Genomic DNA, 20,672 nt, shown 5'->3' with positions numbered 1-20,672 from the left:
ATATAAGGAGAAGGCTGGTTCTCTAAAAACGAACAGTCTCCTGAGAACTTACGGCCCGTGTTGTCGTACTTCTAGGACGCATGTTACTTGGTTGCAGCCAATAAAACTCGATCACTGACTTCAACTAGAAGACTCTGTGTTTCTGTAAGTCCAGAACAGGGAGAACTCAGAGGTCTTCGGGTGTGATCCCCTGGCACCACCGGGTCTCTAAAAACCCGCCACCTCATCTCTTCGAAGAATGGCTGGAGAACTTGGGGGTTAATCTCCCATTCGTGTAGTTGTTGGCTGTGCCTGCTGAGCAGGTTGGCAATCTGATTGTCCTTCCCTAGAAGGTGCTCTGCTAGGAGAAAAATGTTTTTGGGAATCGCCCACTTCCATATGTTTTGTGCCAGATGGGACAACTGTGGAGAGTGCGTTCCTCCCTGTTTCTGGATATAGTACATTGCGGTCATGTTGTCCGTCCGGATTAACACCGTCTTGTTGTACAAGTATTTTTGAAATGCTTTTAGAGCTAGAAATATCGCTAGCAATTCTAATTGGTTGATATGCAGCTTTTTCTGTTTGGGTGTCCGGAGCCCTTGTACTGTGTATTGAAGGAGATGGGCTCACTAGCCTGTCAGTGATGCGTCCGCTGTTGGTACTAGTTGTGGAACCGGCCCTTGGAACAGTTGCCCCTTGGAAAGGTTTTGTGGGTTCCACCACTTCAGAGAGTTGTGAGCGCGACTGTCTACCAACACTAGGTCTTTTAGTTGTCCTTGAGCCTGGTTCCATTGCCGTGCTATGCATTCCTGTAATGGACGCGTTTGGAGTCTAGCATGGGTGACAATGAATATGCAGGAGGCCATCATACCTATGAGCTGCATAAAGACTTGAGCTGGCAGAGTGTTGTGGCTGGAATTTGCGAATGAGTGTCTGCATACTGGCTATCCTTGCTGAGTTCTGATATGCCTTCGCCACTGAGGTGTTTATAGTGGCTCCCAGGTATTACTGTACATGGGAAGGTTGCAGATGCGTTTTGGTGTAGTTAATTGAAAAGCCTAGGCTGTGTAGCAACTGAATTGTTTGAGACGTGTGTGCTGCACATTGTTGGTACGATTTTGCTTGTATTAGCCAATCGTCCAGGTAAGGGTACACATGGACGTGTTGCCTCCTGAGATGTGCTGCCACTGACGCTAAGCATTTTGTAAACACTCTTGGAGCCGTGGTAACCCCAAAGGGCAAAACCTTGAATTGGTAGTGTTGACCTTCTATTGTGAACCTGATGTATTTTCTGTGGGCTGGATGGATGGGTATGTGAAAATATGCATTTTTGAGGTCTAGTGTTGCTAGGAAATCTTGTTGTACAAACGGGAGCACTTGTTGTAGTGTGATCATATGGAAGTTCTGAGATAGTATATATTGATTTAGGGGTCTGAGGTCCAATATTCGCCTGAGGGAACGATCCTTCTTTGGAATAAGGAAGTATAGGGAGTATACTCCTGTCCCTTGTTGGTGGAAAGGGACTTGCTCTATGGCCCCCTTTTCCAGCATGCATTTTACCTCTTGTTGTAGGAGAGTGATGTGTTCCGTGGACATAGGACGATGTCTGGGTGGTATGTTTGGTGGTGTATAAGTCACTTCTAGGCAATAACCATACTGGATAATTTCTCTAACCCACCTTGTTGTGTTCTATCTAGGACCCCGATCAATATCATGACCTTATGCCCCTATACGGCTATAATCAATACATATCCCTATAATGGCATAATATTCAAAGCCATATTTTAGCAAGTCGCCTCTGCAGTCCATGACAGTCCATGACACAGCAGAAGTCACTTCCTTAGATTCCTAGATAGCACGCCGAGTTCTTTTGACATACCAAACCTCCAGCAACCTGGGAAAGCCCCGCTTGCTTTGTTTTGATTTGTAATAGAACTCCTAACGAGCACTGTAAGAACGACCAGTTCTTAGTGACATCTTTATTGACGTCTTATGTCCAAAAACTTACGCCAAACTCGGCACCTTTCAGGTATAAATAATACCGACGTTGCCTTAAGCAAACACGGGGGTGGTGAATACTGGAGCAGAACAGCTGTCCCTTGCAGAGCCCAGTAGATGCGAGAAGCCCACGGACGCTGCCCCTCCTCCTCCTTGACGCGCTGAGAAAGACGCTGTTTTTTCTCCTGCCGAGAAAATCCAGCTCCGGCGTTTCCAGCCTACCCTTGCGGGTGACTGGAATATCGAGTCCTGAGAGGAGAAACTAGACCTCCTACATTCTATTCCAGAGGTACGGTGCTGACTAAACCCTTAGAGAGAATTCTTGAAGCAAACCCTTGGCAAAACTAAACCTGCTACTTACTTACTCCCTCCCACGCATTAGGCTTAGGTCAGGTACATTGGGGAAGGCGTAGTTAGAAGCACCAGTTGAGTACGTTAGCCAAATGTATATATAAATGTATATATTTTATTCATTTTAACCATCTTATGGCTAAGAAACCATATCCATGCTTTTACATTATTTCGTAATACTCCTTTTACTGTACGCACTTTTTATAATAACAAGTCTTGCAATTGTGGCAATTCATTTCTCTTGCATGAGAAGAATGACTGCTCAATAAATAATATCTTTTATTGAAAACCCCAGTCTCTCTATTCTCTGCATGCTTGTGAAAGTAATTCTGCACAACTGACTGAGTGAAATAGCTGTCTATTGTTTCACACGACTCTAGAGATTGACTCTTATTCTGAGGAGCAAAGTTGTCATGTTAATGCGGTTGTTGGAAAACTGAATCCCTTCTTGTCTGAGCCAAAGAAGCTGATCACTTCCTATTCAGTCAAGAAAGTTTCCAGTGATCTCTGAGCTAGCTGGTACAAACCCAATTAAGTCTAACAGTCAGTAGAGAACTAGGAGACCGCACTACGTCTACACTGCTGTTTGTTATTCCAATGCGCAGGGCCTATAGGGAAAATAGGAACTACACTACAACCTGTCCGTGGTAATTGCGTGCCAGACAGGTAGGAACTGTTGGAGTCTGCCTCCGACCGGTGTTAAGTGGTCTGGAGGTAGCGTAATGAAGTCACTGTTTTGCTGGAGTGGAGGCTCTGGTGTTATTGCCTCCACGTCCTCTTCCCTGATTATTGTTACCTCTGTAACCTGATCTGGTTGTGTTTTTGTTGAAGGAACCTTGTGTGTTACTTTTGTATGAGGCAGATGTTTGCAAAGTATTTCCTCGTGTATTTGCTCTGTATGAGGAGCGTCAAAAGGAGCCCCTATGTTGCAGAAATTGCAATGCACCCATTGATTTTGCGGGTTCTGTGTCTTTTTTTCATTTTATCCAAAATGGTGTCGACAGCAGGGCCAAATAGAAAGTCCTGATTGATAGGTTGGTTAAGAATGGTGGACTGCACCTCATTCTTCAAACCGGAAATACGCAGCCATGCATGTCTGCGTAGTAAGACGCTAGTGTTAATTGACCTAGCTGCGGTGTCTGCTGCGTTAAGCGCACATTAAATTGAGGCGTTTGATATGAATTTTCCCTCTTGTATGAGATCATTAGCTTGTGCTTTGAAAGGCTCAGGTAGGTGTTGCATTAGGATTTCGAGCTGATCATAGTGCGCCCTGTCGTAACGAGCCAGTAGGGCTTGTGTATTAGCAATCCTCCATGAGTTGTAGGTCTGTGCTGCTACCCCTTTGCCTGATGCCTCCAGTATTTTTGACACTTTGTGGGGGGGGGGGGGGGGGGGGGGGGGAGGGGGGCGTTTCCCCTGTTGTCTTGGATTTGGCACTTTTACGTGCGTTAGCCACTACCAGAGAGTCTAGTGGCAGCTGCCCTTTGATGTAAGTAGGGTCTGTAAGAGCCGCCCTATACTTCTTTTCTATTCTGGGATTGATTACCCGTGCCCTGGCTGTATCCCTAAATATGTCAGGTGCGTGTTTTAGAACTCCCTTTAACATGGGAAGTGTTCCGACACTTTTTTCTGCGGTAGGGAATGTGTCAAATAAGAAGTCTTCCTCCACAGGGTCATTATGCATGTCCACATTGTGGAATTGTGCTGCCCTGTCTATGAGTTGATTAAAGACTACACTGTCATCATTAGGTGACGGCTTAGTAGGATAAGTGGGTACATCAGGGATGGGATGGGTGTTGTAAGGGTCTGTTGGCTCTTCCCAAGGTTCCTCTTGTGGTTCAGGATCCTGTGGGAAATCATATAGAGGCTGTGGCTCATCCCCTGTGTTCCCCTCATTGTCCTTAGTCAGACAAATATTCCCTTTGGGACACCTTACTATTGGAACATATATTTTCAGGACACATACACAAGGACAACAAATACTAACGCAATACTATACAAGTCTGCAGGCTGGAGTAGTACGACACGCGGGACGACAGAGTTTTTACGCTCAAGGGGGCACCGTATCAGGAAATAGGACTGTTTTGTGAATCGCCATTTCGTTTTTTGCCTGTACCTTCGCCTATAAATGTGGCAGATTTTAAAGAAGCGCTATGGAGGTCCGATATATGTACCGTGTCTAGCACAGATTCCATTTTAAAGACTTTTTTCTGTAACTATACTTCAGTACCTTTTTATGGTTTAACCAGAGATATATATCCTGGACTCGTGTCAGATTACATACACAAGCACTGCGAAAGGCTGCTGATTTATAAGAGTTTCTTCTCGAAATTTGAGAGATGTATCAAGGACGTAGGAGTGGTCTACCTTGAAACATTAGCAATTCCGCTTATGAGAATTAACTGGGAAGACATTATATGTATGCCTGATGAAGGTGGCTTTATTAGAAGGTCCGCCGAAACGCGTCGATGCTTAAGAAAAAGGAGGATTATGCTATATACTATCTGAAGACAATTCTGATGTTTTGCAGAATTGATTTTCTGTTCCATACCTCCTTTTTTACCAATAGGAATTTAAGTGTTTCCTTCATTCAATTGTCAGTCCCCTGTTTTTGTATGATTTTAACTATAATGTATTTTTTACTATGAATAAATTGTCTAGCATATTCTTACAATCTTGTCTACCTTTACGCTTTGCCTCACTTGTACAGTATTACGTTAGTATTTGTTGTCCTTGTGTATGTGTCCTGAAAATATATGTTCCAATAGTAAGGGGTCCCAAAGGGAATATTTGTCTGACTAAGGTCTATTGTGGTACTCCATCCCTTTGGTTGTGGGGTCCCTCTCTTTTATTAGAGTTCCCCTCATTGTCCCCATGGTGAGAAGGAGAGTAAGGAGCAAAAGGTGTAGTAGGCATAAAAGGTTGAAAAGGGATGAAGGGTCTAGAGGGAGAAGTCCCAAAGTCTTTTTTCTTTAATGGAATAGGGGCTTGAGGTTCAAAGTCCAAAGGCCTCTTTTTCCTATGCAGGATGGTAACTTTACCAGTATCTGGATTAATATATATCTTTGCCTGGTCGTCTGATGGATCTGGGTGGAATAGTTCTTCCTCTACAGTCCTGGGTTCAGTGTTAGACTTTTTTTGGGTCGGTAACACCTGGTTTTTCGACGACTTTTGGTGTTTTGTTAGATTTTTTTTGGCTTGGGTCCTTTTTTCGGGTCGACGGGTGTCTTCGGGTCGATCGGAACTTTCGGTTCGACATGTTTTTTGTGCTCCTTAGGCTTCTTCGGATGAGTGTCTTTTTCAGCATCTATGTTCTTTTTTGGATCGACTGGTGTCTTTGGAGCAGTTATCTTTGGGTCAACAGGTTTTTCCGGCCTTGGTACGGGCTTCGGTACAGCACCGCTTGCCAGGTCGACGGGTTTTGGAACAGTAGGCTTGTTCGGGTCAGTGACCTTCTTTGGTTCGGCGACCTTCGGCTGTGTGCCTTTGTTCGGTTCGACCACTTTTTTGGGGTTGACAGTTTTTGGCTGAACGGCCTTTTTGGGGTCGACAGTCTTCTTTGGCTCAACGCTCTTTGGCTGTACGGCCTTTTTTGGGTCGACGCCCTTCGGGTCGACTACCTTCTTTGGCCCTGGAACCTTCTTCGGGACGATGGTACTGGGCCCTGGGGTCTTTGAAGGTTTCGATTTCGGAGCCGAGACGGATGGCGGGGCTTGCAAAACTTTTTTCTGATCTTGGCTAAGGCCTTTTGGCGATGCCTCGATCGGAGCCTTTGGTGACGGGATAATTGGTGTCGGGGGCAGGGTACTCACGAATTGCCCCGGCGGGATGTCATCGGAGTCTGAGTAGTCCTAGATGGTGACGATTTCTAGGTCCGAGTCTGGACCTTCCGGTAGATCCTGGTCATCGTCGAAGATGTTGTCCAGATCCGGTGCCTGTCGCTGCATTTCTTGCCTAGCAGCCTGTCTGTTTCAAATACTTTTCTTGGATCAAAACTGGGCGCAGGCTGGGCAGGTTTCTTCCCTATGGTCTGGGGAAAGGCACTTGTTGCATACTGAGTGTTTATCAGTATGTGGGAAGTTGGAGTGGCAATGTGGGCACCTTTTAAACGGGCTTCTTTCCATCGACAGTAGGCTCACGTGGCGTCGAAAAGGCCCAACGGCCCGCGTCGACGACCGATTAGAGAAGGAAGGTTGGATCGAGTAGAGAGGTACCGAACGAGAATACCGTCGAAGTCGAAGGCCTTTAGAAAAGTTTTGTTTTCGATTCCCCAAGTTGGAGTATAGGAGTTAGAATCCGAACCCAATGGCGGAAAAAAACAATCTGAGGATGGAGAAGATGCCCATGCGCACTGTAGTCCAAGGGAGGAGTCACCTATCTTGTGATACTTCGAAGACTCTTCCAAGACAACAAAGTGCAATCATCCGAACCCAACACTAGGCGGAGATCTATGCACAGATATGAATTCAGCAGCCCACATGCCATGAACAGTTGTATTATAAGTACTAGAGTAGTATAGTGAGTAGTAGTGAGAGTAGCACTTTAATTTTTTGCACACATATACATATTCAATCACACACACACACACAGAGGCACATACATAGAGCCACACACAGACATTAGTAGAGAGTACTTCTAGTGTGTAGCAGAGAGGGTGTAGCAGAGAGGGAATAGAGAGTAGTACAGGAGTAGTATTAGTAGAGTTGTAGTAAAGCGTGAGTTTGAAAGTTAGTAGCAATGAGTAAGAAGTTGACAGTAGTAGAGTGAGTAATGGCGAGTATTAGAGAGTGAGCAGTAGAGTGTGTAGTTGATTATTAGTATGATTATCATAGAGTAATATGTAAGTAGAGTATTATATAGTTGTAAGTAGTATTTTAGTGATAGTAGTAGTGAGAAGAGAGTAGTAGAGTGTGAGTAGTAGAGTGATTTGTGAGTACTATAGAGTACAAACGGTCTTGCCTTTGCAAAAGTTAGAGCTATTGGCATTGTAAATGACAACATTGTTATTTATGTGTTGGTTTTGGAGAGAGAGAGAGAGGAAGAGAGAGAGAGAGAGAGAGAGAGGGAGAGGGAGAGAGGGAGGGAGGGAGGGAGGGAGAGAGGGAGAGAGGGAGAGAGGGAGAGAGGGAGAGAGGGAGAGAGGGAGAGAGGGAGAGAGAGAGAGAGAGAGAGAGAGAGAGAGAGAGAGAGGAGAGTTTTCTTTACCCCTTCTGTCGCTAGTTCGTTACAACTTTCATTCACACCTTCAATCGGATTAAACACATTGTTTTTATTGACCTGGCTCCTCTGCCGAAGTTATTGATTGGTACCTCTCAGATTATACATTTAAATGTCATCCTTGCATTCTGGTGTTTGACAGGTTGTTCTGCTCTCGCATCTTAAGAAAAGACTTTACATCCGAGCGAACTATCTCGGCGCTTTAGAAAACAAACAAAAAATGAAGACACAGTGGACAGAAGGGAGGGGGGGGGGGGGGGGGGGGGGGGGGGGGAGAGCGGTTGAGTAAGATACAGTGAAAGGCGGACGAAGCGCCACGACTCCTGAAAATATTGTTCCTCTTCTTCAACGCAAATAGGCAGGTAGTCACTTCAAGATCATAAATGACAAAACACAGTCATTACATACTTACATGAGGACTGTTTTTACTATTAGCAATAAAATGTATGTTTCAATTGTGAATGCGTCCCCCCCCCCAACCACCCACCACCAAAACATCTCCTCATTGAAAACTGCGGAAAGTAAACAAGGGGCAGTGGGACCCTTTTCGCCCGTATCCCGGTGTAACTGCACCCCGTGCTCATGTGCCAAACAAGTGCACCCCAGCACCCCTTCTCCAGCGAGATGAAACCCCCGTTCTCCGCGGAGAGGAACAAGGGCTCGAGATATGATTGTGTCGGCAGCAACACGCAGTGCCAGCAAGCGCTTTATTTTTCGGTTCAAATGCAATCGGACTTGGATACAATCTCATTGTGCCTACGTGTTTGGGGACGTTTATTGTTGCAGCTGTTTGGAAACAGATGGCCGCTCCCCCTCGTGCCCCGCGTCCTCTTGTGGTCTCTTTGCATGTACTGTACAAGTCAGCTATTTACAGCAGTCACAGTTCACAGCATTCTGTGAAATAAAGTGAGAGCCATACTGCTCTACTAGTATTTATTATTATTAGTATATTATCAATAATATATATCTCCTTTCTGTGAAGCTCTCTCCCACACTCTACATAACTGTCTCTGTCTTTCCTACTTTGGCTCTTCTCTCTCCCGCACTGATCCCCTCTCTGCGTCACTCCATCTGTCGCTCCATCGCTCCTCCCCTGCAATTTTTGCTGTCCATGAACTTTTCCACACTTTTCTCCTTCTTTGTCGCTCTGTTTCTCATCCATTGTCTCTTACTTTATTTTTTTTTACTTCCGTCTGGTCTTACACCCTCTTTCCCACTCTCTCTCCCTCTTTCTGTGCAGCAGTACAATCCCACCTATAAGGCTGCTTCTACACCGGATATCCGCTCCCCAACACCACCAACACGCTTAACACCCCCCCCCCCCCCCATTAATATAATTGTAGCGGAAACAGCGGAAGCTTGGCTGTGGGATGACCCTAAGCTACGAGAACCCGAAAAAAATACCAAATACGTAAACTGAAGCAGTCAGCAATGAAGTCACAGTGGGACTGATCCCGTGTTAAGAGCTCGAGTCCTGAAAACAACGAACAGACGTGAAAAAAAATCTGTGGACAAGGCGGATCGGAATGTTTTTAATACATCAGATCTGAGGCGCAGTGCACACGACCGGCAGAAGCGTGAGCGCGCCACCGAACGGGCTCGCGGGCTGCTAGCAGCGTGAGGAGCGGTCGCCATTTAGTGAGTGCTACACGCCGCTGGAGGAATTGAGTAGAGGGGGCAGTGCTGCCGCCACTACACGCAGGGAAGGAAGCCGGAGCTGCGAGATTTGTGCACCAGGGTGTCCCCTACCCTCCGAGCCCCTGCCCCAACTGGTCTTCCTCCTCGTGGCCGGGGCTATGGTCAGGGGCGCTAGGCCGCCCGCATGGCTGGGCTTTGTGTGCCGGTTACCAGCCTCACACCGCTGTGAGGGGCAAGCTTGTCAGAGAAATAGCTGTGTGGATTAGCATCCCCCTATATGGGTTACCCGTACATTGGTCAGGGAGGCAGTATGGTATAAAGGGGCACACGAGCTAGCAGGGCGCTATTCGAAGAGCCAGCCTCCGTCGGAGCACGTGCGCCGTGTCAATGGAATTTTGTGCTGGGGAGAGCCGCTTCCTCTCAATTGCAGGGAGTGGGTCGGATAGGCTTTTATGTTACTATTGGCTAATGGTTTGCATGTGACACGGGAAGAGGAGGGTCAGTGAGTGTCAAGCCAGTTTAGTTTCACTATTCGACCCCCATGCGGGTGACATAAGGCCCAGATTAACTGCCTGTTCCGGGGTCTAAAACTGAAAGCTGTTTGGTTGGCACTACCTTACTTGAGATAGGTGAAGTATGGATTCTTCTTCTGTGTTCTCAGAAAGTTTACGAACTTCGTAATGACAGTGCTTTGCAAGTACAATGACAAGGTTACTCTTTGTTATATCGTTAGCAGCTCCGCCGCTTCATTTAACTAGTCAGTGCATCGGGCGAGCCTTCGTGGTAGATCCATTTAGTTGAGCTGCACAAAACAACCCGGGTACAACGCTCGCCATTTGTGTCTAAGCCCGTCCTTTTCAGACTGGGGGGCGCGTTTTTGACATTCCAGCTAATGGAGAAGAGAGTGGAACAAAGTAAAAAAACACGGCCCTCAATCCAAAAAAGTCGGGGCTTAGAGCGAGAGAATGACGTAACTGAGACCTCTTCTCCAATGACTTGCCGCCGTTTAGGAGGCCAGCCAATGGAGAAGAGTGGCGAGGGTTACCCTCGCTACTTAGTCATTAAATCTCGCCAGCGAGACTGTGCATGTGCGCAGCCTACGCTATCCGAGACCTAAAAAGTGGGGGCATACCATGCAAGAAGGATGGAACTTTCTCACAGTCCACTCTTGCATTTAGGGAACATGCCAGGTGTTGAACCACCAGGGATATGACCTGATGTTCCAGCCATGTCCAGAGGCAGAGGGCCTCCTGACATAGGGTCCTCGACCCTATCCGGCCTGGTTTGTTGCAGTACCACATGGCGGTGGTGTTGTCTGTGAACACCTGTTCTACTCTTCCCCGGAAAGAGGGAAGGAATACTTTGAGTGCAAGACAAATCGCCCGAAGCTCCAGAAGGTTGACGTGGAGCCTGGACTCTGTTGGCGACCAGAGGCCCCTGATCTCCACATCCCCCATGTGGCCGCCTCATCCCAGAGGTGATGCATTGGTCACCACTGTGAACTCTGGTTGGGAAAGGGTGAGGGAACTGCAGTCGACCCAATCCTGGTTCATTTGCCACCACTGCAATTGGTGTGCAGTGCCCTCCAATATCTGGACGCAATTGGACAGGTTTCCCTAATGTTGTGCCCCCCTGGAACTTCAGTTCCCACTGCAGAGCCTGCATATGGCATCTGGCAAGGTCCATCAGCAGTATGAAGGAGGCAATCAGGCCCAGTAGCCTGAGGGTCAGCCTGACCAAAACCCGGGCTAGAGGCTCAAAGAGCGGCATCATAGCCCGAATATCCCGGACTCGCTGTTTGGGAGAATAGACTTGAAACTGCGTCGTGTCCAGAACCGCTCTGATGAAGAGCAGCTTCTGAGAGGGAGTCAGGTGTGACTTTGGCACGTCGATGGAGAACCCCAGCGAATGCAGGAGGTCGGCCGTAGTCTGGAAGTGACAAAAGGAGGGCTAAAAATAGTGCTGTAATTTGAAAAGCTACCCTAGCATTAACTTTCCAGTACCTAATTAAATGAACAAGTTACTTACCTTCGGTAACAATATATCTGTAAGAAACAGTAGTTAGTATTAGATTCCTTACCTTAGAATATCCCCAGGCGTCAGTCTGGATCCGGAAACTTTTGCGTAGCAGTACCCCTGGGCGTCGGTAGGCGTCGTCTGCAGGCGTCCCCTGCGGCTCCGCGTCAGTCGTCGGCGTCGTGGCTGGAGTATATAGACGCCGCCTCCGCGCGCTGACGTCAGTTCTTTGTACACAGCTTTTCCGCGCCAGAAAACGCAGAGCCATGTGAGAACCAACACTGGTGCCATTTGAAACTAGGGCCCTGAAAGGGATGTATTTAACCCTAGGTATCAGTTCGCAGAAAGGAGAGGATGGGTGGGGCGGTAAGGAATCTAATACCAACTACTGTTTCTTACAGATATATCGTTACCGAAGGTAAGTAACTTGTTCATCTGAAAGAAACAGGTTAGTATTAGATTCCTTACCTTAGAATAGATACCCCAGCAATACCAACCCCGGTGGTGGGTCTGCGAACCAATACAATCCTACACCAGAAAGTCCTGGAGGACAGAACGGCCATAGAAGCCATCCCTCCGGACTGGACTGTCCAGGCAGTAGTGCCTCACAAAGGTGTGCAGAAAGGCCCACGTAGCCGCCTGGCAAATGTCCTGCAAGGGGACTCCCCGGCCCAGGGCAGTAGTAGCCGCCGTGGCCCGAGTGGAATGGGCCCTCAGCCCAACAGGAGGCTCCTTTCGAGCCAAAGAAAAGCACGCTTTGATGCACAGAACGACCCGAGAGATGGTCCGTTTATGTACCGCCCGTCCCTTCTTCGCACCCACGTAGCCAAAAAACAGTTGGTCATCCACCCGGAACTGGCGTGTGCGATCCATATAAAATGAAAGCGAACGTTTTGGGTCCAGACGATGGAGGATGCGGAGGCGGGAAGAAGGAAGGGAGGGTGATGGACTGCCCGATGTGAAAAGCAGAGACAACTTTGGGCAGGAAAGAAGGCCTAGTTCTCAAAACCACCTTGTCAGGATGAATGGACAGGAAAGGAGGTTTGACAGAAAGAGCCTGGAGCTCACTCACTCTCCTGGCAGAGGTGATGGCAACCAGGAAAGCCGTCTTTAAAGTCAGGAGACTGAGAGGACAGGAATGAAGGGGCTCAAAGGGAGCACACATCAGAAAACTAAGAACCAGGTTCAAGTCCCACTGAGGCATCACAAAGGGAACCAGAGGGAACGTATGTGATGCCTTTCAAGAATCGATTAACAATAGGGGACTTGAACAAAGAAGGTTGATCAGGCAGCCTCAAAAAGGCTGAAAGAGCAGAAAGGTAGCCCTTGATAGTGCCCAGAGCAGAGCCCTGCTGGCCAAGAGAAAGAAGGAAGAGAAGAACCTCAGAAAGAGGGGCAGAGATAGGATCCACAGCCTTTGCTGTGCACCATGCCACAATTCTGTTCCACCTGCAGGCGTATACCGACTTTGTGGAGGGACGCCTGGCTGCCAGAATAATGTTACAGACTTCAGGAGGCAAGTCATATGGCCTCAACTGTCGCCGCTCAATCTCCAAGCATGGAGGTGGAGACTGGACAGGTTCGGGTGGAGGACCGTCTCCTGCTGCTGCGACAGAAGGTCCTCCTGAAGAGGCAGATGAACCGGGGATCGACTGACATACTGAGTAGCTCGGATTACCAGTACCTTCGTGCCCAGTCAGGAGCCACAAGGATGACTTGTGCCCGTTCGCGCCTGATCTTCAGCGCTCTGGGCAGAAGTGGTATAGGCGGAAAGGCGTACAACAGACCGCAACTCCACTCGCGACGAAAAGCGTCTCAGAGCGAGTGCCGCCTTGAAAATTCCAACACGCAGAACTGATGACATTGCGCGTTCTCTTCGGTGGCGAATAGATCTAACCAAGCCTCTCCCCACTGCAGAAAGAGACATCGAGCCACGTCAGAGTTCAGACGCCATTCATGATCCATCATGCACCGGCAGCTGAGTTCGTCCGCCCTGGCGTTCAGAGAAGCTGCCAGGTGTTGAATCACCAGGGTCACGCCCTGATGTTCCAGCCATTGCCAGAGGCCCAGAGCCTCCTGGCAGAGGGTCCACGACCCCACCCCGCCCTGTTTGTTGCAGTACCACATGGCGGTGGTGTTGTCCGTGAACACCTGCACTACACTCCCCCGGACAGAGGGAAGGAATGCCTTCAGTGCTAGACGAATCGCCCGCAGCTCCAAAAGGTTGATATGGAGCCGGGACTACGCCGGAGACCAGAGGCCTTTGATCTCCGCCTCTCCCATGTGGCCTTCCCGGCCCTGGAGGGACGCGTCTGTCACAACTACATGCTCCGGTTGGGGAAGGGAGAGGGATCTGCCTCTGACCCAATCGCGGTCCGTGAGCCACTAGAGCAGCTGTCTTGCAGTGCCCTCCGAGATCAGGACATGGTCTGACAGGTTGCCCCGATGCTGGGCCCACTGAAACTTCAGGTCCCACTGCAGAGCCCGCATCCGCCAACGGGCGTGATGCACCAGAAGGATGCAGGAAGCATCAGCCGCAGAAGCCGCAGCGTCAACCTGACCGAAACTCGGGATAAAGGCTGAAAGATTGGAATCAGAGCCTGTATATCCCGAACCCGCTGTTCGGGTGGGTAGACCCGAAACTGCGCCAAGTCGAGAACCGCTCCCATGAAAAGGAGCTTTTGAGAGGGACATAGGTGTGACTTCTGCACATTGATGGAGAACCCCAGCTCGTGCAGGAGGTCTGCCGTCATCTGAAGGTGGTGGACGACTGTCTGGGGCGAGCCCGCCTTCAACAACCAGTTGTCTAGATAGGGGAAGACTGAAACCCCCAATCTGCGCAGATGGGCTGCGACCACCGCCATCACCTTGGTGAACACCCGTGGGGCGCTGGTAAGGCCGAAGGGGAGCACTATAAACTGAAAGTGCTCGTGGCCTACCGTGAACCGCAGGTAACGCCGGTGGGCCGGCAGGACGGGGATGTGAAAATACGCATCCTGCAAGTCCAACGCTACCATCCAGTCTTGCGGGTCTAGAGCAGCCAAAACCTGAGCTAAAGCCAACATTTTGAACTTCTCCTTCCGGAGGAAGCCGTTGACGTTCCTTAGGTCCAAGATAGGACGTAGGCCCTCTTTGTGCTTCTTGGGTACCAGAAAGTAGTGGGAATAGCAACCACGTCCCACTTCTGGCCGAGGAATGTGCTCGATGGCCCCCTTGGCCAAGAGGGCCGTAACTTCTTCCCTCAGAAGTGCCAGGTGGTCCCCCGACACACGGTGGTTCTGCGGTGGCATGGCTGGAGGAGTGGTCTCGAAGGGGAGGGAGTAGCCCCTTCGGACAAGCTGCAGCACCCACCTGTCCGATGTTATTGTGCGCCAGTGGGAGAGGTGATGGCGAAGCCTGCCACCCACTGGCGTCACATGGGCCTGAAAGCACGGACTAGGAGGAAGCTGCAGGGGAAGGTGTGGTGGTCTGACCCCGCCGTTGTCCCCGACCGCCACCACAGCGGTTTCCACGGCCGCCACCGCGTTGATAAGTCTGTTGCGGCGCGTGGCTGGCAGCACGTGTGGGACCGCCCCTTCCTTGGCCACGAAAGAAGCGAAACAAACCCGTTTGCTGGCGCTGGGTCGAGAGACCCAAGGACTTGGCCGTGACCCTGGAGTACTTGAAGCACTCCAGCGCGTGGTCCGCTTTGTCGCCAAACAGGCGACTGCCATCAAACGGCATGTCCATCAATGCATTCTGGACATCTGCCGAGAAGTTGGCGGATCTCAGCCAGGCGTGGCGACGAATCGCCACCGTCGTGGACATCGCTCTGCCCAGTGAGTCGGTCGTATCAAGACCACACCTGATTGAGTATCTTGCTGCGTCTCGGCCTTCAATAATAGCCTTGCCGAGCTTAGCCCGTACCTCCGGCGGGCATTCAGGCAGCAGGTCCACGACCGTATCCCACAGAGAGTGGGTGTAGCGGCCTAAGAGGCATGCGGTGTTACAAGACCGCAGTCCCAGACTCAGGGACGAGAAGACCTTCTTACCATACTGGTCGTACCTCTTAGATTCCCGGTCGGGCGGGGCCGACGGGAATGCGGTCTGGGAAGTCGAGGCCTGGATCACCAGGCTCTCAGGGGTGGGATGGGTGGACAAGAACTTGGGGTCATCCGTACACGGACGGTGGCGTCTGGCCACGTTCCTATCAACAGGCGAACCTGAAGCTGGCCTGGACCACGGCCCAAAAGAACGTCAGTTAAGGCCTCGTTGAACGGCAGCAGTGGCTCCTGTGGGCATGACTGCGGTTTGAGGACCTCAGTGAGGATGTTAGTCCTCACGGCCGCGACGGGGAGCTCAAGGTTTAAGGCCTTGGCAGCACTCATCAACACCACTGAATAAGCTGCCCCCTCCTCCGAAGCCACGGTAGGAGGCGAGACAAAGCCAGGGTTGGGGGAGTCATCCAGACCACTGGCGTCACCCAAGTCACCCGTCCAGCCACATTGTACTGACACTCACGGGCCAGAGGGTCCTCAGACCCCTCCCAATCCTCTCTGTAATCTACATCTTCACCATATTCGGAATGAACAATGTAGACTGGCTCCCCGGGGTCCACAGGCCCCATCGGCGTCGGACTCGGCGTCGGGCGACGCCGATTCGACTCCGCGTCCAGAGTCGGAGAGGGAATGGGGGCGGCGCCAGGGGCTGCCCCGATGGAATCGGTGCCGGAGAGGCCGGTTGACCAGCCGGCATCGAACCTGAAGGCCCCTGCGGCGCTGGGGCCGGAGCCGTCGGCGGGGCCGGAACACCCGACGGCGTCGAGGCAGGAGCACCCGAACCGCTAGGGCCCTCGGGCGGGACCACAGGGCCCGCAGGCGCCGGAGGCCCCGTCGGAGGAGGCAGTGCCCTCATGGCCATGAGGAACGCCTCTATCTCCTCGGGCGACACGCCTTGCCCAGGGACCGCAGGGTATGGAGCAGGCCGCGTCGGCGACTCACGCGGAGCCGCGGCCACCCGAACCCCCGGCCGCATCGCGCGAGAGTCGGGGGTACGATGACGACGCCCCGACTTCTTGTGCTTCCTACCCGAGGAACCAGAGGAATGGTGACGACTCCCGGAGCGCTCGTGACGGCTCCGCGACCTCTCCCTCGATCGCTCCCTTGACCTCCGGCCGGACCGGGACCGCTCTCGACGCGGGGCCGACACCCGGAGCTCGAGCAGCTTGCGGGACCGCTCCCGTCTAGCTTTATTCGTCAAGGCCCGGCAATCGACGCAGGCGTCCACGTCGTGGTCGGGGCCCAGCCACCGGAGGCAGAGTCGGTGATGGTCCGTGACCGACATCGTGCGGACACAGTCGTCACAGTTCTTAAAACCAGGCATCCTAGCGGCACCGTAAGAAGATATCAAAAAGATTCAAAAACTTTGGTCAAAGACCGGAGTACTGCTCTTCGGATCTGCGCTAACTGGCGCGGAAAATAGAAGAACTGACGTCAGCGCGCGGAGGCGGCGTCTATATACTCCAGCGACGTCATCACGGCGCACGACGCCGACGACTGACGCGGAGCCGCAGGGGACGCCTGCAGACGACGCCTACCAATGCGCAGGGGTACTGCTACGCAAAAGTTTCCGGATCCAGACTGACGCCTGGGGATATTTTAAGGTAAGGAATCTAATACTAACCTGTTTCTTTCAGATCTCTTACTTTGTGTTGTGAAAAAGAGGGAAGAAGTGTTATGATGCATACCAACACCCAACTGCCATGTACAACAGTAGTCATTTGGTATGTAAACCCATGCAGTTAGCTTTTTCACACAATATTTCAGTGCAACATCAATTACACCCAGCAAGAATTACTCTACTCATTGAAAAGCACTTACCTTGTTAAGCAAGTTGATCTTTGTGACTGTATTGGTGGCCTCTCCAGAGTGCTTTACAAGTAGAGCAATAAGGCGTACAAAGGCATCTAAGTTGTGGTAACACTTGGCTCGGATCATGGTGGGGTTGGCTGCTGGGTTGTGCTGCTGCTCTGCCTGAGCACGGTAGCTTATTTCCACACACATTTCAGTACAGAGACGAAAGAATCTTGTGATGAGATCATCGGTCTTTAAAATTCCTTGCTGGTGCATCTGTGGGAAACGATGAATGCACTGAGTTAAGATATCACTATATTAAAAAAAGAACAAGATACTTACCTTTGAAAAAGCATTCCCAGTTAGAGACCAACCACAAATTCCTCACTTTGAGAATCTCCCTAGGCCTCCGAATGGATCAGGTAACATTTTGCTATCAATTCCATTGCGAGGTGGCACCATGCAACCAAATGTCAGATTCACCCCGCCCGGAAGTGATGTTAGAGACCCCATATATGTACCACCTCAGCACGCGGACGTCCATTTTCATTCAGATTTGTCTACGCCGCTGGAAGCAGAGCCACTGAAAGGAGTAAATGCCAGAGTTCAGACTTTTGAATTTGGGGTCTTATTAATGGAGTGCACAAGATCATTCCATAGAATGAGGATGGTAGGGTTGGTGAGGAATTTATGGTTAGATAGACTGTACCAGAAGCACAAGTTACTACTTGTGTAACGATATATCTGTAAGAGACATTAGTTAGTGATAGATTACTTACCTTAGAATATCCCCAGGCGTCGGCCTGGATCCAGAAAGTTTTTCGTCAGCAGTACCCCAGCGCGTCGGTAGGTGGCGTCGTGCAGCTCCGCGTCTGTCGCAAGCGCAGAGATGACATCACGGAGACTACTTAGGTGCCACCCATGCGCGCAGACTTCGTTCTGTACACGACTTTCCGCGCCAGGAACGCAGAGCCATGCAAGAAACTGACCACTGATGCCATGAAACTAGGGCCCTGAAATGGATGTCCTTAACCCTAAAAATCAGTCGGAGTACTTAGACGCCGCCTCTGCGTGCTGACGTCAGTTCTTAGACACAGCTTTTCCACGCCAGAAACGCAGAGATATGCCAAAAACCAACACTGGTGCCTTGAAACTAGGGCCCTGAAAGGGGATGACCTTAACCCTAGATATCGGTTCGCAGAATGGGGAGGATGGGTGGGTCGGTAAGGAATCTATCACTAACTAATGTCTCTTACAGATATCGTTACACAAGTAGTAACTTGTGCATCTGAAAGAGACACGTTAGTGATAGATTCCTTACCTTAGAATAGATACCCCAGCAATACCAATCCTGGTGGAGGGTCTGCGAATAAGATTACACCAGAAAGCCACATAGAACAGAACGGCCAAAGAAGTCATCTATCCGGGATTGACTGTCAAGGCAGTAATGCTTGGTAAACATGTGCAGCGAAGCCCATGTAGCTGCCTGTCGCACAAGTTACTACTTGTGTAACGATATATCTGTAAGAGACATTAGTTAGTGATAGATTCCTTACCTTAGAATATCCCCAGGCGTCAGACTGGATCCGGAAATTTTTTGCGTAGCAATACCCCTGCGCGCTGGTAGGCGTCGTCTGCGGCTCCGCGTCCGTCGTCGGCGTCGTGAGCGCCGGGATGACGTCATCGGAGTATATAGACGGCGCCCATGCGCGCTGACGTCAGTTCTGATAACACAGCTTTTCCGCGCCAGATACGCAGAGCCATGATAGAACTAACACTGGTGCCATTGAAACTAGGGCCCTGAAAGGGGATGACCTTAACCCTAAATATCGGTTCGCAGAACGGGGAGGATGGGAGGGCGGTAAGGAATCTATCACTAACTAATGTCTCTTACAGATATATCGTTACACAAGTAGTAACTTGTGCATCTGAAAGAGACACGTTAGTGATAGATTCCTTACCTTAGAATAGATACCCCAGCAATACCAACCCCGGTGGTGGGTCTGCGAACCAATATCACACCAGAAAGTCCTGGAGGACGGAACGGCCAAAGAAGCCATCCCTCCGGACTTGACTGTCCAGGCAGTAGTGTCTTGCGAACGTGTGCAGCGAGGCCCACGTGGCTGCCTGACAGATGTCCTGCAGGGGGACACCGCGGCCCAGGGCAGTTGTCGTTGCCGTGGCCCGAGTGGAGTGAGCCCGCAATCCAGCCGGGGGCTCCTTCCTCGCCATAGAGTAGCAAGCTTGGATGCACAAGATGATCCACCTGGAGATGGTCCTCTTGTGTACAGCCTTTCCCTTCTTCGCGCCCACGTAACCAACGAAGAGTTGGTCATCCACCCGGAATTGGCGAGTGCGGTCCAGGTAGTAGGAGAGCGCACGTTTTGGATCCAGACGGTGGAGCCTCTCTTCCTCTTTCGAGGGATGCGGAGGCGGAAAGAAGGTGGGCAAGGTGATGGACTGCCCGATGTGGAAGGCCGTGACAACCTTGGGCAGAAAGGAAGGTCGTGTACGCAACACCACCTTATCAGGATGAACAGACAGGAAAGGCGGAGAAGAAGAAAGAGCCTGGAGCTCACTCACCCTCCTGGCAGAGGTGATGGCAACCAGGAAGGCCGTCTTCAGCGTAAGGAGGCGAAGAGGACAGTTATGAAGTGGCTCAAAGGGAGCACACATCAGATAGGTGAGAACAAGGTTCAAGTCCCACTGGGGCATCACGAAGGGAACAGGAGGGAACATGTGTGGGATGCCCTTCAGAAACCTACTCACTATAGGGGACTTGAACAAAGAAGGCTGATCAGGTAGCCTCAAGAAGGCTGAAAGAGCAGAGAGGTACCCTTTAAGAGTGCCCAGAGCAGAGCCCTGCTGGGCAAGGGAGAGAAGAAAGAGCAGCACTTCCGAGAGGGGTGCAGAGAGGGGATCCACAGCCTTTGCTGCGCACCATGCCACAAATCTATTCCACCGGCAGGCGTATACCGACTTTGTGGAGGGACGCCTGGCTGCCAGAATGATGTCACAGACTTCGGGAGGCAAGTCAAATGGCCTCAACTGCCGCCGCTCAATCTCCAAGCTTGTAGGTGGAGACTGGACAGGTTCGGGTGCAGGACCGTCCCCTGCTGCTGCGACAGAAGGTCCTCCCGAAGAGGCAGACGAATCGGGGGATCGACTGACATGCTGAGTAGCTCGGGATACCAGTATCTTCGAGCCCAGTCCGGAGCCACAAGGATAACCTGGGCCCGGTCGCGCTTGATCTTCTTCAGCACTCTGGGCAGAAGTGGTATAGGCGGAAAGGCGTACAACAGGCCGCAGCTCCACTCGCGACGAAAAGCGTCTCCGAGCGAGTGCCGCCTTGGAAACTCCAATGCGCAGAACCGCTGACATTGCGCGTTCTCTTCTGTGGCGAATAGATCTAACCAAGGCTCTCCCCACTGTCGAAAGAGACCTTGCGCCACGTCCGAGTTCAGACGCCATTCGTGATCCATCATGCACCGGCGGCTGAGTTCGTCCGCCCTGGCATTCAGAGAACCTGCCAGGTGTTGAACCACCAGAGTCACGCCCTGATGTTCCAGCCACTGCCAGAGGCGCAGAGCCTCCTGGCAAAGGGTCCACGACCCCACACCGCCCTGTTTGTTGCAGTACCAC

General features: G+C 50.9%; 1 protein-coding gene across 11 annotated transcripts in view; it reads right to left on the bottom strand.

Moving 5' to 3' along the window:
• The window catches only part of CNOT1 (CCR4-NOT transcription complex subunit 1), a 1,684,613-nt gene that overhangs the window by 370,081 nt on the left and 1,293,860 nt on the right, over positions 1-20,672 (bottom strand). For all 11 annotated transcript variants that reach the window (XM_086945302.1, XM_086945307.1, XM_086945301.1 and 8 more), the window contains one exon: positions 17,058-17,306. In XM_086945302.1, coding sequence (XP_086801428.1) covers positions 17,058-17,306 — 249 coding nt within the window. The remainder of the gene's footprint in view (positions 1-17,057; positions 17,307-20,672) is intronic.

Source organism: Lissotriton vulgaris, chromosome 12, assembly GCF_964263255.1.
Source record: "Lissotriton vulgaris chromosome 12, aLisVul1.2, whole genome shotgun sequence".
In the NCBI taxonomy this organism is placed as follows: domain Eukaryota; kingdom Metazoa; phylum Chordata; class Amphibia; order Caudata; family Salamandridae; genus Lissotriton; species Lissotriton vulgaris.
The sequence above is the reverse complement of the archived record's forward strand: the minus strand, read 5'-3'. Positions and strand labels throughout refer to the sequence as shown.